Source organism: Copadichromis virginalis, linkage group LG1 (assembly GCF_057382275.1).
Source record: "Copadichromis virginalis isolate Kocher_CV1m ecotype Utaka linkage group LG1, C_Virginalis_male_GT1.1, whole genome shotgun sequence".
Lineage (NCBI taxonomy): Eukaryota > Metazoa > Chordata > Actinopteri > Cichliformes > Cichlidae > Copadichromis > Copadichromis virginalis.
In genome coordinates this window covers 16860595-16875216 of record NC_140618.1, presented here as the reverse complement: position 1 = coordinate 16875216, position 14622 = coordinate 16860595, and the positions used below count along the sequence as shown (strand labels likewise).

The following is a 14622-nucleotide window of genomic DNA, read 5'->3' as shown; positions in this document are numbered from 1 at the left end:
TCTCTCTTTTACTAGCAGCAGACTCGGTTCCAAAAGCAATTTCATTTACATAATGTGGGTAGAAGCAAATTCAGTCAACACATGCTGAACATACCACAGCAATCCACAATTTAAAGGAAAGTCTGTTTTTTTACAATACAACCTAGGGATCATTTTTGTCATTGAGGCCTTTTCTTTTATTTGGTTATGATTTTACTCAACAGATGTCGATAGCATCATGTTGGCTCCTCACACAGATTCTATGATTTTAAAAGTGAAAAAAATTAAATAAATAAATAAATAAAGCATTACAAGGATGTGCATGTGCATGAGTTGCTAGCTCTGTGTTAATGAATGTGGACGAGACCTTTGCAGACTGGTAAGGGGCTGCTCCACTGTCCGTTAAGTCGGCACTGAGCCCGAGCATTTCCACTTAGGACGTAACCTCTGTTGCAGGTGAAGTTGACCACATCATTGAGATTAAATTCGGTGCCATTGGTCCGCCCATTGGCTGGGTTGCCTGGGTGACCACAAGTTATTGCTGAGAGAGAAAGAGTGGAGAGAAATGTGATGAGAAACTGAAGAGATTCTTTATATAACAATATAGGTTTTAGCTTTTCATATTTGACAAAAGCAGCAAACAATCTTTAACTTCAAACCACGATGTTGTTGGTATTGTGAACTTACGGACACAGACAGGTGTTGTTCCAGACCACCGATGGTCTTGTTGGCAGATTCTGACTGATGTGCCAATTAGGCGATATCCTAACATGCACTGGTATACAACTGTGTCACGGTAACTAGATCCATCCCCGCTAATGTGGCCGTTGACTATAGGATCTGGAGAGTCACAGTGACCAGCTGGGAGAAGCAAAGTGACAGAAATTAATACAGCACAATGAAACGCATCTTTAACTCACTCACACATCACTGAAGCTGGTTTTGTGTGCTGAGCCCTGATTTTAAACACATTCTGGCTCATTGTGCCAGCAGTCACTGTGGACTGCCAAATTATATGTAGGAGCTTAGATGCTTAAACTTTCAAATGTCTGTCTTTGCAAATCACCTTCAAAGACTTTAGTTCTAAACTTGGAGCAATTACAGATGAACAAAAGTCTCTTAAAAACAGTCCTTTAAACATTTTTTTTTTCATGCACTACATCTGCCTGGGGTTACTTAAAGCTTCAGCACATAAAAAGCAAGACTCGAGTGAGCTGAGGTGTAAAGAGATTCTGAATTGTATTTGACACTATTTCATCTGTTAACAGATGTGTTTCAAAGTCGATCCCTTTTTCTTGATGTTTGTGTATCTAATGGTAAATGGTAAATAGTCCACCCAGTTCTGAACGGTCACTTGGTTATTGCCAAAGGTTAAAAGTTAAAAATAACCAGCCTTTCTAAAATTGTTACAATTATTTCTAATTTTAAGAGATAGTATTATTATTGTCTTTTTAGGTCAGCAAATATCATCTCTATCAATAAATGACAAATACTGTTATATTTTGCCATCAATATCTCAAAAGAATATGAGGGTGGATGTGAAATTTGCAGGTGAAACATGAATATTAACAATGCGCTACCTTATCAAAGTTGTACATATAGGCTCTCCGTGTTCATTACATTGACTTAGGTGATCTATTCCATGGTGTTAGTGAGGTACTAATCAGGTTGGATTTTTCTCATTAATGTAATATGAGATGAGTCAATGCTTTGATTTTACTTTAACAGCTTGCTACATTTCTTTTCCAATGAATCAAATTGTTATTTTTTGTGCCAAAGGGACTTAGGATAAACCACAACATCTTGAACATCTTATCACATTCAATGAACATTACCTAGACACCTGGTCTCTACACCACTCCACAGCCCATTAGCGCCACACTCCCTCACGTGGGATCCCACCAGAGTGTAGCCATGGTTACACATAAAGATCGCAGTTGCTCCGAATGTGGTCAACGTCCCCAGTTTGGTACCAAAAGGTGGGGAAGGAAGTTCCCCGCAGGAGATAACTAAATAATGAAATAAATGTGTCATTACAAAGTAACAAATTACACATTACATAACATCGTGGTGCAAATGATACTTTTCCATCTTTTACAAAATCTGCAAATAAAGTGGTCTGTGTCGTCAAGCCTTCATCATGATTGGTCAGTTAAATGAAGCATTACAAGACTACCATCCTAAACTTAAACATGGTACATTTTTGTTTTCCAACACAATATCTATCTGAATTTATTTCCTTCAGAAGATTTAAGCTAATTCTGTCTTAATATCCTGGGAGACACAGCTTTAAAGTCACTGGCTAATTTAAACAGACACTTCTGTTACATTGCCAAATCCCTTGAAACTGCTGCAATGATAGGTAGGTCAGCTCAAACACTACCAAGAGAAATTAACGAAAACGTATCCAAATAAAGTCTTTAAACCACTGGCTTAATGTAAAATACATTTCAAATTTTAATCATTTTTTTAAACTTCTCCAGTGTACACATTTCACTTTTCCATTGGCATATCATATATTATGCAACAGTATGAAATTCTGTAGCCTACTAGAAAGTTGTCAAAGTCCCAATGTTCTGTCACAGCCTCTCTTTATGAAACAAGCAGCAAAGACGTATTGCATAGTAAGACTGTATTTGTATAGACAGTATTTCACTACTATCGGCATATACCCCACATTTAGGAAGTACAGACTGCATTCTGTTTGAAAGAGACACAGTCCCTAGACAATGTGCAGTAGTTAACATCCTCAGGCGTTTCGAAACACATACACCCCTGGTAACTAATTTCCAAAAAAGTAGAAGAAATAGATAAAACCTCACGCACAACCACACATAAAGCAGCTCCCTCTCAAATATACCAATGACAGAGGATTAAGCACATGCATGCTTGCCCCTCAAAGCAGGTGAAAAGCACAGTTGTTGTTGTTTTTTTTAAACTAAACTTGGCAATTATGCTAGGAAAGTAGCTTTCTTTAATTCTTCCAAGTCTCCCCTCATTTCGTTATATCTTGCTAGGAAAATTGGAAACAGGTGCACTGATTAGAAATCATACCTGAACTACAGAACATATAGCAAAAACATTTATGCCATTTAAAAGGTCTTGAAAGTCAATATTTTGTATGATCACCTTTATTTTTTTACAGTCTGAAATCTCTTAGGCAAATTTCTTATCGTTTCTTTAAATAGTCTTTAGAAATGGTTTTCCAGGCTTCTTGAAGGATAATCAATTTTCACTGCCTTTTGTTCAGTTCTCTGTCAAGATGATCTCACACTGCTTCAGTAATTTTGAGGTTAGCTGACCTTTCCTGACCAAGGTGAACAAAAGCCCATTCCTCTGAAAATGGTCAGATACAAGGGGTGGACTGAAAATGGGAAAAAAAAGGCAGCCGATTTCAAAAGAAAAACTTTGAAAACTTTCAGAAAGTGTGGATAACTATTGCTCATGGCTGCTTTAAAAAATTACATGAAAGTCAAACTCCTTGGAAGAAAAGATAAAAAAAAATGATGGGCAGATTTTTGTAAATGTCTCTTGTTCCGGTTTTATTTTGATAGCCCTTGTCAAGTGTGCGGCCCATTCCCATTCCCTCGTTACTCCCTCGTGTATTTAACCCCTGTTTTTCTTTGCCCCTTGTCGTGTCGTAACCTCGTCCCTGCTGTGTGTTTCCCTCATGTGCCTGTTTAGATCCTAGCTTCTCAGTTCCAGGGTTTGTTTTCTTGTGATCCAGCTTACATTCTAGTTTTCCAGAGTTTCAGTCCTTAATTACTATGTTGAGGGCTTTTGTTTGTTTTCCGTGAGTTTTTGTTATGGTGGATTTCCCAGCAATAAAGCTGCCATTTTCAGTTAACCTCCCGTGTTGTGAGTCCTGCGTTTGGGTCCTACATCCTGCCTGCCACACAGCTGAACAGTGACAGTTTTATGTATGATCTGACTGAATAATGTTCAGTATAATTCTACTAGAGGAAATTTAGAAGGTGCACCAAATACTAATTTTATTATCATGCACTTAAGTGAGGGCATCAGCTGATTATGAGCTAAGACAGTCATAATAGTGTCTTTGTGTGTATCAGTACTTACTCTTACAGGTAGCTGGGGCATCTGACCCCTCCCAAGTTCGGTTGGCAAGGCACCGAAGAGTCCGATGCCCCGCACCTAAATAGTACCCAGTTGAGCACTCCAGCATCACCACAGAACCAAACTCTCCCAGCCTACCAGAAATTAGGCGGTAGAGCATGTGACCTGAGAGGACGTCGTCAATGCTGGGGCAGTGGACCGCTGGACAAAAAATTAATGAAATGATACAGTTATATAAAATGTAACTGAACGGCAGGTGACTTTTAATTCTTAATTAAAATCTCTGATAATGTACTATTTGTATAAATTATAATTGTATAAATTAAAATGTATTACTTATTTATAATTCTAAACAAACTCCAAATTAATTATTGATTTAGTGGACAAAAGTTTTTTTTGAAAAATAAATGATGTGTGAGTCATCTTCTCAAAATGCATCCTGGACACTGAGAAGAGAGCTTCCAGCGAGAGGCTCTAGCTTTTTCTAGATATACCAGTGCTTACTTTTTTGTCAACTAAGACATTTACCCATCCTTATAATAAAGTTAGAAATACGTACGTAGACATCTGGAGACTGAGGCAGCATTGCTCCAGCTGCCATCCTCCAAACACATGGCATTCATCGGAACACCTGGGTCAAGGTGGTAACCATGGTTACACTGATAGGTGACCTGGCTCCCAACAGTATACTGGTAAGCATGGAAGCTGCCGTTTCCCGGTGACGGAGGTATGCCGCATGAGACAGCTACCACATAACAAAAAGAAAAGTGTTGCAGGAGGAATCCTTTACAACTGCAATTTTTTAATCCTTTTTACCTTTGTTCTTTATCACTAAGAAGACTGAGAAATAATTGGTTTAAAATTTTACCTTGACAAAAAGGCGGTGGGGTATCCCACTGGAAAAGCCCATTGGAGTCGAGCTTGCAGGTGGCATTGCTTGAGCCCACCAGCCTGTGACCACGATTACAAAAGTACTGAAGTCTGCTACCTGGGCGAAGTTTGGTTCGGTTGACCACACCGCCATTCAGTGGAGGATCATTAATGCTACAGTAAGCAGCTGGAGGCAGAGAAACAAAGAGTTCTCAGCAGATAGCTTAATCGACAGTCAAATTGTACAAATAATTTGATTTCCTAAGCTAAAAATAACAAACTGGCATGACAGTTTAAGAGTTTAAGAGAGTCTGAAAACTTGGTGACATTAATTGTAACACTCCAGGCAATCTGAAGAAAACAAAAAGTAAATGCCATCTATTAGTGAACTTAGTGAGCATAATCCCAAAGCAAACAGAATAATCATAAACTAGAAGAAGATATTGCACTTACTATAGTGCAGTGTTTTGTCATCTTAGAGCAGAGTGCGAGTGTGGTAGAGCATGAATAACACTCTAAACAGTAGCTAGAACACGGCACTCAAGGGCCGCTTGGCTCTCACTTCTCTGTCTGATGTGGTCACTGCTTCACCTGATCTTGGCTCTCCTCCCTCTTGGCTTCACATTAGTGGAATGACATTCCCACTCTGATCAGGACAACAGAGTCTGTAAATCTTTCTTTCCTAGAAGTGTCATCTGTCATCTGTTCCCTTTTATTCACCATTTCAGATCTTATCATCCTATCATAGCATTTCTCTGTAACATAATCATTATTCATTTAGGGTCCTCCTTTATATCTCAGTGTGTATAATTTCAATAAAGGGACACAGGCTCCATTCGGATAATATTTTATCTCAAGACCAGCACATCAGAGTATCAGTTGTTGTTTATTACTGAAGATCTCTGGAAGTTTTAGTCACAGGAAAGTTTAAAGGGTACTTCATATGATTTTCCTTTCCTTTTTTCTGTCATAGTTCCCATCAGACAATATAATGTTTGAATTGCGCATATATAAGTAAGCAGTAATAACCAGCATAGTCAGTAGAGGAAGAGTTTTTATCTTCAAACACAGGGTCATGAACCACGGAGAGACAAAAATCTATCTACAAAGTGTCAGTTCTGCTATTATTTATTTTACCAAATAGTCATCAGCTAATGAGATGCCAATAAACACAATTCTACCAAAGGTTGAGCAAATATTCCTGTGGAAGCCCAATAATATTGAGGCTTTGTGGTCAGTATCTTTTTTTGTTGTTCTCTGTTATACTCTGCCATTAAAACAGAGCTTTCTAACAGGTGACACCAGCTTTTACCCTAATGTATCTACAAGCTGACTTTAAATCCAACTCTTGCCCAAGCAAATAGCTTCACCAAACCTTTAACTGCCAATTAATAGGCCAACTAACACCGATAACCTTACTGTCTTGACAAGTGGGTTTATCTAAATGCCAAATCCTTCTGAGAAGTCCAGCAATCATCCCTGCTTATTGTATCCATCTCCATGAGTTTACTCATAACTACAATTTTTTAAACCATTCTGACGAAGGCTGCTCTTGTCCAAGTACAGAGCAGAGAGTCCTTGACTTGGTCTTGGTCTATATCAACACTGAAATCTATTCTTACGCCTTCTTATGTGTCTACAATAATTCCATTTGTCTGTCGAATTTTCCAGAGCTTTCATTTAGACTTATTTTAACTGCTTCCACCTTGATGTTGTTATTGTGTTTTACTCTAGTGTTTATACCATTCCTCTAACATTAACTGCATTGCATATTGAGACTTTAGCTCCATTTGTAGTAGTTTTAGCTGATGAATACGTCACCTTAATTGTTTATTTGAAAAATTGGAATGGCTCTGCTCTCACATGTGCTGTGAAGACATGCTGAGACATATATTATTTATCCTACTACCACTGCTGACAACTTCTTTAAAGTTTACTAACTACCATACTTGTTTACAGCCTGAACAGAATGCTCCCTTTATGCATTAAGGCAAAAACAACAAAGTAGAGAGAGCGCGAGAGAGAAAGATGGGTCAAGAATTTCCAAGTGAATCTTAACAAGTGAAACTATTAAATATATATAAAAGTGATCCCAGCTTTCAGGATGGTCCGATGATAAATAGATGCCATACAATTAATAAAAATGATGCAGGGTTAATTTCACAGCCAAACAATACACTGGGTCCACAAAGAATAATAAGAAAAAAGCATAACAGTGATTATTGCAGCTTACTCCATCTGCCAACACACATTTACAGTATATACTTCTGAGGATCCTCACAGGTATAATACATTTCCTGCCCCCTAGCCATAAGCATGCCAGCATGTCAAAGAAGAAGACATTTCTAAACATATATTTATGATACAAACTGTACTATAGATATGTTCAGTTTCAATTTAAAGCTCCAGATCATTAATAATGTATAGTAAGTGAAAAATCCCACCCATCATTTTTTTGTTTTCTTTAGAGATGCTGTTGTCGATGCAATAAGACACCACGGGGAAAGACAATTCTGTTACTTAAGGCTGTTTTGCAGATATAACCCAAAGACTAAAATATATCACATTTATTTTTTTCCCTTCAGTACACAGAGCCAGGAAACAGGCCTTGTGACTTACTCCTTCTAAACCCAAATAGGATTAGTGTCACTATAAATTATTTTTTCTATGACTAAGATTGGGGGATTGTCTTTAACGAATTCTTAACAAGTTAAAATGATTAAGTGGTGAACTAGCTTACAACCCAAATCTAAAAAAGCCAACACAACCTCACAGTTTTGGCAAGCCACTACAGATTTAATTCGCTCAATCTGACAAATTAACAAATTAGAGTTACTAATTCTCTTTTGTTCATAAGTAGCATGATGCATTCAAAAATAATGTTTTCTAAATAATCATTGCTCACCCACCTACAACCGTGATGAATTACTTTCATTATTAAGAAAAGCATTAGGGATGGTTATTCACTAAAGGAGAACAGAGCAGCTAATTTAGTAGTCAAAAACAGTTTTAACACAGGGGGTCACACAGACTTCTAGGTACTGTTTTTAAAAGCAGAATAAGAGAGCAGCCCCTTCCAGAAAACTCACATTGGAAACTGGGCATACATCTAACGCACAAGGACATTCTATTTCAATCAAATAATAATATCAATAATTCAGAAGATACCAGATGTACCTGAGTACCGTATCTTGAATCCTCTCTTGTTGGTTGCGTGGTCAGTGGACCATCGTAGATAGAGTTGGTTTGTCTTTGATGTGAAGTTCAGTTGAGAGGAATGGTTACCACTTAGCGCAACAAGCAGTGGGCTTTGTCCGGAAGATCCTAATGAAACAAGTAATTTAGTTCAGAGCCATGTACAATAAGTGATTGATTTTTATAGACGTGCCTGTTTAGACAATACGCTATTTTTTTAGGAAAAACATTAGGAAAAATGTGATAAAGTTAAACTTAGTTAAACTTAGATACGAGTCTCCATGCATATCTCCAGATGAAAAATAGCCTAAAGTAAAGCGGCAATGAAATTTCTTAGATGTGAGGTACACACAATTACCAAGTTCAAGAAGTGACTTGCTACCTCCAGATTACTTGAACGGTGTCTGCGTTTGATTTTGTTTATAAAAGACACTTTTAAATACTATAGTAGCTGAACAGCATTCTCCAAATAGTCTACTGTTCAGTAATGCTTCAATAGATTAGAAAACAACCCGGTCACTGATGCTTCCTCTGTGATGTCATTAATCTCAGAAATATCAGAGGGAGCTTACATTTGTTTTGACCACGCAAGATTAATAGAGAGAGAGAACTTGCGTGCAAATGTGTTAACCCATTTAGAGATCCAGTAAAATATGCATTTAAAAAATGTGTTTGGGTAGCTTGTTATAATGTTTATTGGTATAAAAATGAACATTTTTAACTGTCACTAGTCAAATTATTCTAATATAGCTTCATAAAGTTCTTAATATACACTGCACCAAAAGCCACAAAATTATACACAGAGCGCACTATCTACTCTGTACACAAATTTCCTGCTCCATAACCTACTTGGAAGTCCTGTGGGGTAAATTCCTAACACCCCAAATGAGAATTAAGTATTATGTATCTTATTAACGGAACTGTTGGTATTTTGAACAAGAAAACATAAATTAAAGCTGGATCTGAGTATGCGTGTGTGTGAAGATGTAACAAATGTAGGAAAGGATTGTTTACCATCAAAAATCTCCAGTTCATCAAACTGCTTCTCGCTGTGGAACATCTCCACATAGATATTGATGGTGTAACCTGAGGGGGGGGAAGCAATCATTTACTGCCAAGTGCAAATGTACTGTAACATGCAACACATAGTGTATAGCAAATGCACAAACACATGCAGAGCCGTATGCAAATGTATGCATATTTAGGCTGAAAGACCAAATGCAGACACAGAGGTCTATCAGGTTCAAGAATAAAGCAGGTTAAGGTTAAGTAAATAACACACAGCTTGAGTGTCATTTCACTCAAGCTGTGTGTTAAATTTCAAATTTTTGTCCTCGCTGTAAAGAGATCAGTCTCTTTGGTTGCATCTAAATGCAGATGGTAAGTCTTCAGTCACAAGATCATTCCAACACACATGTGTAACCCCATAGACAGACAGACAGACAGGATACACACTGTACCTGGAATCATGCGCAGCAACCAGGAGCATGTCTGGCTGTTTGGATAATTGCTAGGAAACCCAGGGCTCAGTATCACACCCGAGGATGAAAACCGTTCCTCATTGGCTGGGCACTGGGCTGAAGGGGTTACCAAAAAGCCAGTTAAAGCAATCAAAAATGTAAAAAGAATTAAGAATAATAAATACAGCCTTGATTCTTGCTTTAGATGCGTGGTAGTCACGTAACAGTTTAAAATGTCAGCATATGTGAAACCTAACGGCCGCATGCCCACTGATTCATCCTTTAAAAATGGTCCATTTATTAGTCTTGAGCAAAATAACTGCAGAACTCTTTCAATCTTTCTGTATGTTGTTTGTTTCCTTAACAGGATTAAACACAAAAGGAGCGCTAGATCCTCTAAGAGAGATTTTTATTAGAATTCCTGTTATAAGAATACTGCTTTCTTTTCTTTTTTTTATATAGAGGAAAAGGAGTTTCACATGATGGAGGAAAGCCATGTGTTTCTTTAACACTCGGCTATAGAAGGAAAGAAACTCATTTTCTCAAATAATAAAAATCAATATTTTTTTGTGTGTCTCATAGAATTACCAGTTGTCTTAGCAGATCTGAACATGTAACATTTTTTTTTGAGGAATCTTTACTCACAAAACCAACATGCCAACAATGAACTACTGTGTTACGGAATTATTATGCCCATTGTTGGAATATATGAGAAACTGGCTAAAATAAAAAGCCGCTACATACTTTTTAGCTAATTTTCAGTTTCAATGCACAATCCTAAGACTCTCCTAGAGAGACTGACGGCATTAGAGTCAGTGTGGTTCAACTACAGCCTAACCATTAACATTTGAATACTTAAAATTTAAGTAACTTTGCCACAATGCTTCATATCAGTTAGATTTTTCGAAAAGTTGTATTACTGTGAGACTGTTTTTCAATTAGTGATATCCTGCATTAACCTACATGAAACATGACAACTCTCTGAGAATGATGCTGAGCTTCTTTTATGCAGCTGGGTTATATGTTTTGACTCCAAATGTAATAATTACACAACAATAATTAAAGTTTTGGAGATGTGACTGGAGAAGCAACATGTCTTTTATGGAAGAGATATATTTTAGAAGCATAGAGATAGCAAGAGATACTAAGTTGCTCATTCTGATTCTTAACATACTTATACAATGCCAGTGGAAATATTTCTGCTACTGCTAGCAGTAGTAGTAGTAGTACTAGTACATAAAATAGTGGGATAAATATAAGCACTAATTAATTTTACACTTTTAAATAGGACTCATTTTCAAAACCATGACTCATTTTCAAGACTACGAAATAAAGGAAGCCACAACTGCCTTTAAACATCCATATAGGTTTAGTATTCACATGGGGTACCACTTAGAGCAGCTGCAGGATACATCCTGTGGCTGTGGAGAGAAATTTGTCAACAAAATTGGGAGCCTAGAAAATGTGGGTGTTGACTAGGCAGGAATGATCTTGCAAAAAGACAGTTGAAGTTGAATAATGGAAAGCCAGGATCTGTCAATTCTGGAGCTTGTGGCGAATTACATGTCAGGATATCTCAGCTTTTGCTGTATTGATTTTGACTTCTTATTTTAATCTGTCCCTTGTCAGTGCACAGTAAATTCTCTTCCATAGGCAAAAAAAACCCAACAACAGTAACGTCTGGTTTGCTTTGTTTTTGACAGTTCCTAAAATGTGCAGAAAGCGAAGAACTACCAACCATTTTAAAAACGTATACGGTATTCTGTTTACCATATACATGCTAACCTAAGAGAAACCAACTATACACTGAGGATAATAACATATTAGGATAGATCATTTCTGTAAAATATGCCTTACCTTGACATGTTGGGGGCGGGGTTTCAAAGAGCAAATGAGAGTTGAGTTTACACATAAGCTCTGCCTTTCCAAGCAGCGTGTATCCAGGTAAACAGCGATACTTCACAATATCACCTAAAATTGGAAAATTATATTATATAACATACATATATATCATTATAAATTCTGTTAATTTATTACACGAGGCAGGCAAAGAAAAGAAAACTTTGACCATAAAATTTCAACTGATAGGTTCACAACTGTTTTTAAGAAACAACATTATTTGTAACCCCAATCTAAAGGATAATAATAAGTACATAAAAGACTATATTAAATACTCTAAACAGACGCAATCGACTACTAATACAGATGACACACTGACTTTCTACAAATCTTTAAAATAATTGCCAAGTCGCAATGTATCTCTATGTATATCCCTTCAAAGAAGAGCTTCTTATTTTGTTATTACTAAAATGACTAATGTTGGAAGACTAGTCGAAAATCGCCTTTTCCTGAAATGAGTACATATTTGCATCAAATGAAGAGTGAAGATTTTATGCCCTCCCGTTTCACTGGATTTCAAGAGAAGAGGATCGCTTTACAGAAAATAAGGAGTGATGAGAGAAGGAACAACAATTTCCACAATCAACAGCCCTCTAAATGGAGCGTATTACATTAAGGCTTGAAAGAGTCTATCTTTATGAACTTTGGGAAAAAACTCTGACATTTTATGATTTGTATTTTTTAAGAAGCGAGCACCAGATTAATGTTGCTTCTTTTGCCTTCCAAAGAAAAACAAGAAAGGTTTTCCATCTTAAAGTGTTGTAAATCTACCGGGTGATGTAATGCATTGCTTCGCACTTCCAGGAGACGTATAGTGCCTCACAGCATAAGACCAATTTAAAACAGAATAAACAAGCACATTATTTTCTTGAGAATGTTCAACAATTCTGGAATTTGGTAGCACATCAATAACAAAGCTAGTGCTCTCTAAGGAAATTCACTCTGGCAGGTTTTGTGAATGTAAAATTCACCTGCAGTCAAACAGTCTGAGAGGTTTAATATTTGTGCATATAATTACGCCAAACAAACCCAAATTGGCTTCACTTGTGGTGGGCTCAGGTTTGGCACTTTTTTCATGTTGCTCTATACGGAGGAGGTATGAAGTATGACTATTATCACTGTTTCTTTTTTCTTTTCTTTTTTTAAATTACAGCCCTGTTGATCTAAAAGGTCACCATAAGCAAGCTGCTTTTCACAAATCACACACACAAAACAGGGCTGAGAGAAAAGAAAAAACTTGACAAGCAATCATTTATACCAAAATGCATGTTTATGAAAAGATTGATAGTAGTACATATAACAGGGTCCCGCCTAAAACACTATCATTTCTATGAAACATGGGGGGAAAAAGTTTGTTTATTTACATAGGCCTGGAAAATTGCATATAAAATCAAGAGGCCTTTGTAAATAGCTTTATCCAAACCATGACCAGGTGTTTGCCTAAAAAAGTGACCTCCTTTTGTTACCTGACAGAAATGCCATTTCAGTGCAGATAAATGTCCAGTCAGCAAACAACATATACACTGGCTAGTCGTTTTGTCTAAGCATGAGGGCAGATTCTTGCCCACGTCCAACAAGGCTTTATGTGTGAGGTGGTCTACATTTTACATGACATTTGTGTGGTGGGAATATTCAAGTCTGCAGGTGCTTTGCCTGCTCTGGAACTGGCATTGACAAGTCATGACCAAGGAGAAGTCGCACTCCACTCTTCAAAGATATGCTACACCCTCTGGTTTGCATCTTCGACTCATACTACACCATGATGGATCTGAAGGATTGCTGGCTTAGATAAACTTTGTTTCACATTCCCCTGACCTCAACCCTATTGAACAGTTATGGCAAGCATCCCACAAGAAGTCCTTTGAACCAGGGGCTATCCAGTGAGACTGTCTTTCTAATACACTACATGGCAATTGCAACAGCTTTAAAATATTGTGTACAAAATAATTTTCTTTGCAAATGTGTCACTATTATTTTTATAATATTTGCTTCTAAGACACCGATACATAGAGGTACACTGAATGGATTTTATGAACAAGTGCCTCTGTACCACTAATAAAGCAAAAGAAAAAAAATACCGTGACAGACAAGCATGGGCCTGCTATATTTAGATAATGCATTTGCAAAGTAATGTGGCAGATTAATGAAGTAATCAATCAGCAGAATAATGACCTACTACAAGCCTGATCAGGTAGTTTTTCATTTTGATCTTATGATGTACCACATTAGATAAGGCTGATGATCCTTTTTAATTCTGAAGAATGTAACAAACGATATAATTTAAAAAATCGTGCTAAATTAAGCAAATTTGTCATGCATGAATGCAGGTTCAGCCGACTTGTTATCAATAAAAGAGTTTTGCAGGTTATTCTGTTATAGTTGTTGTGTTTTTTGCAAATTTTAGCCAACATTTTTCCCCCGTATCAAAACCAATGATTATTAATCATGTCTATTACCTATTTGGAAATCCTCATCTTCATAGATCATCTCTGCATTCTCCACAACAGGGGGAGGAGGGCATTTCTTAAGACGGTACGCTAAAGAGAAGAGATGAAAAAAGGGGTTAACGTACTCACTATTGAGGAGTTGTCTTAAACACATTTACCTGGTGCAATATTACGAAAATCATGTTATTTTTCTCTTACTGTAGATCACTGCAGCACCTTTCCTTACACTTTCACCCCTCTCTAAAAATTAGACCTTGCCTATAAAAGGTAATAGGTAAGAATAATAGGTAAGAAAACCTTATAATTTACCAGTATATGTTTAGTTTCTGTCAGCAAGATTACCAAGCTCAATTTCAAAAAGCTTGGCAGAGCATTAAAGCTCCATGTAAGGGAATTCTAATTTGGATGCACATCTATATCACTTTCTTAAAAAACCCTAGAATAGAGCATATGATGAAAAGAAATATAAGCAATTAGCCCGACTCTCAAATCTTCATAATCCAGAGTTCCAGAACACTCTTGGATTCAAGTGTGATTATCATCCAAACATATTTGGATCAAATTTTTTTTACTTTTGCCTTTGTACTCTACCACTGTGGATTTTACATTGAACAATCAAGATGTCAATGACTTGCAGATGTTCAGCTTTAATTTGGGTTAAGTAAAGTACCACGGGCCACAACTTATTTTACAGTCAA

At 37.0% G+C, this 14622-nt stretch overlaps 1 protein-coding gene across 1 annotated transcript in view; it reads right to left on the bottom strand.

Moving 5' to 3' along the window:
• The window catches only part of csmd1b (CUB and Sushi multiple domains 1b), a 208127-nt gene that overhangs the window by 37059 nt on the left and 156446 nt on the right, over window positions 1-14622 (bottom strand). The window contains exons 43-53 of the mRNA XM_085452803.1: window positions 13934-14014; window positions 11436-11549; window positions 9579-9695; window positions 9133-9204; window positions 8101-8247; window positions 4922-5110; window positions 4613-4798; window positions 4057-4254; window positions 1815-1988; window positions 667-840; window positions 347-520 (exon numbers count right to left, since the gene is read on the bottom strand). Of these exons, the coding sequence (XP_085308929.1) occupies window positions 347-520; window positions 667-840; window positions 1815-1988; window positions 4057-4254; window positions 4613-4798; window positions 4922-5110; window positions 8101-8247; window positions 9133-9204; window positions 9579-9695; window positions 11436-11549; window positions 13934-14014 (1626 nt within the window). The remainder of the gene's footprint in view (window positions 1-346; window positions 521-666; window positions 841-1814; window positions 1989-4056; window positions 4255-4612; window positions 4799-4921; window positions 5111-8100; window positions 8248-9132; window positions 9205-9578; window positions 9696-11435; window positions 11550-13933; window positions 14015-14622) is intronic.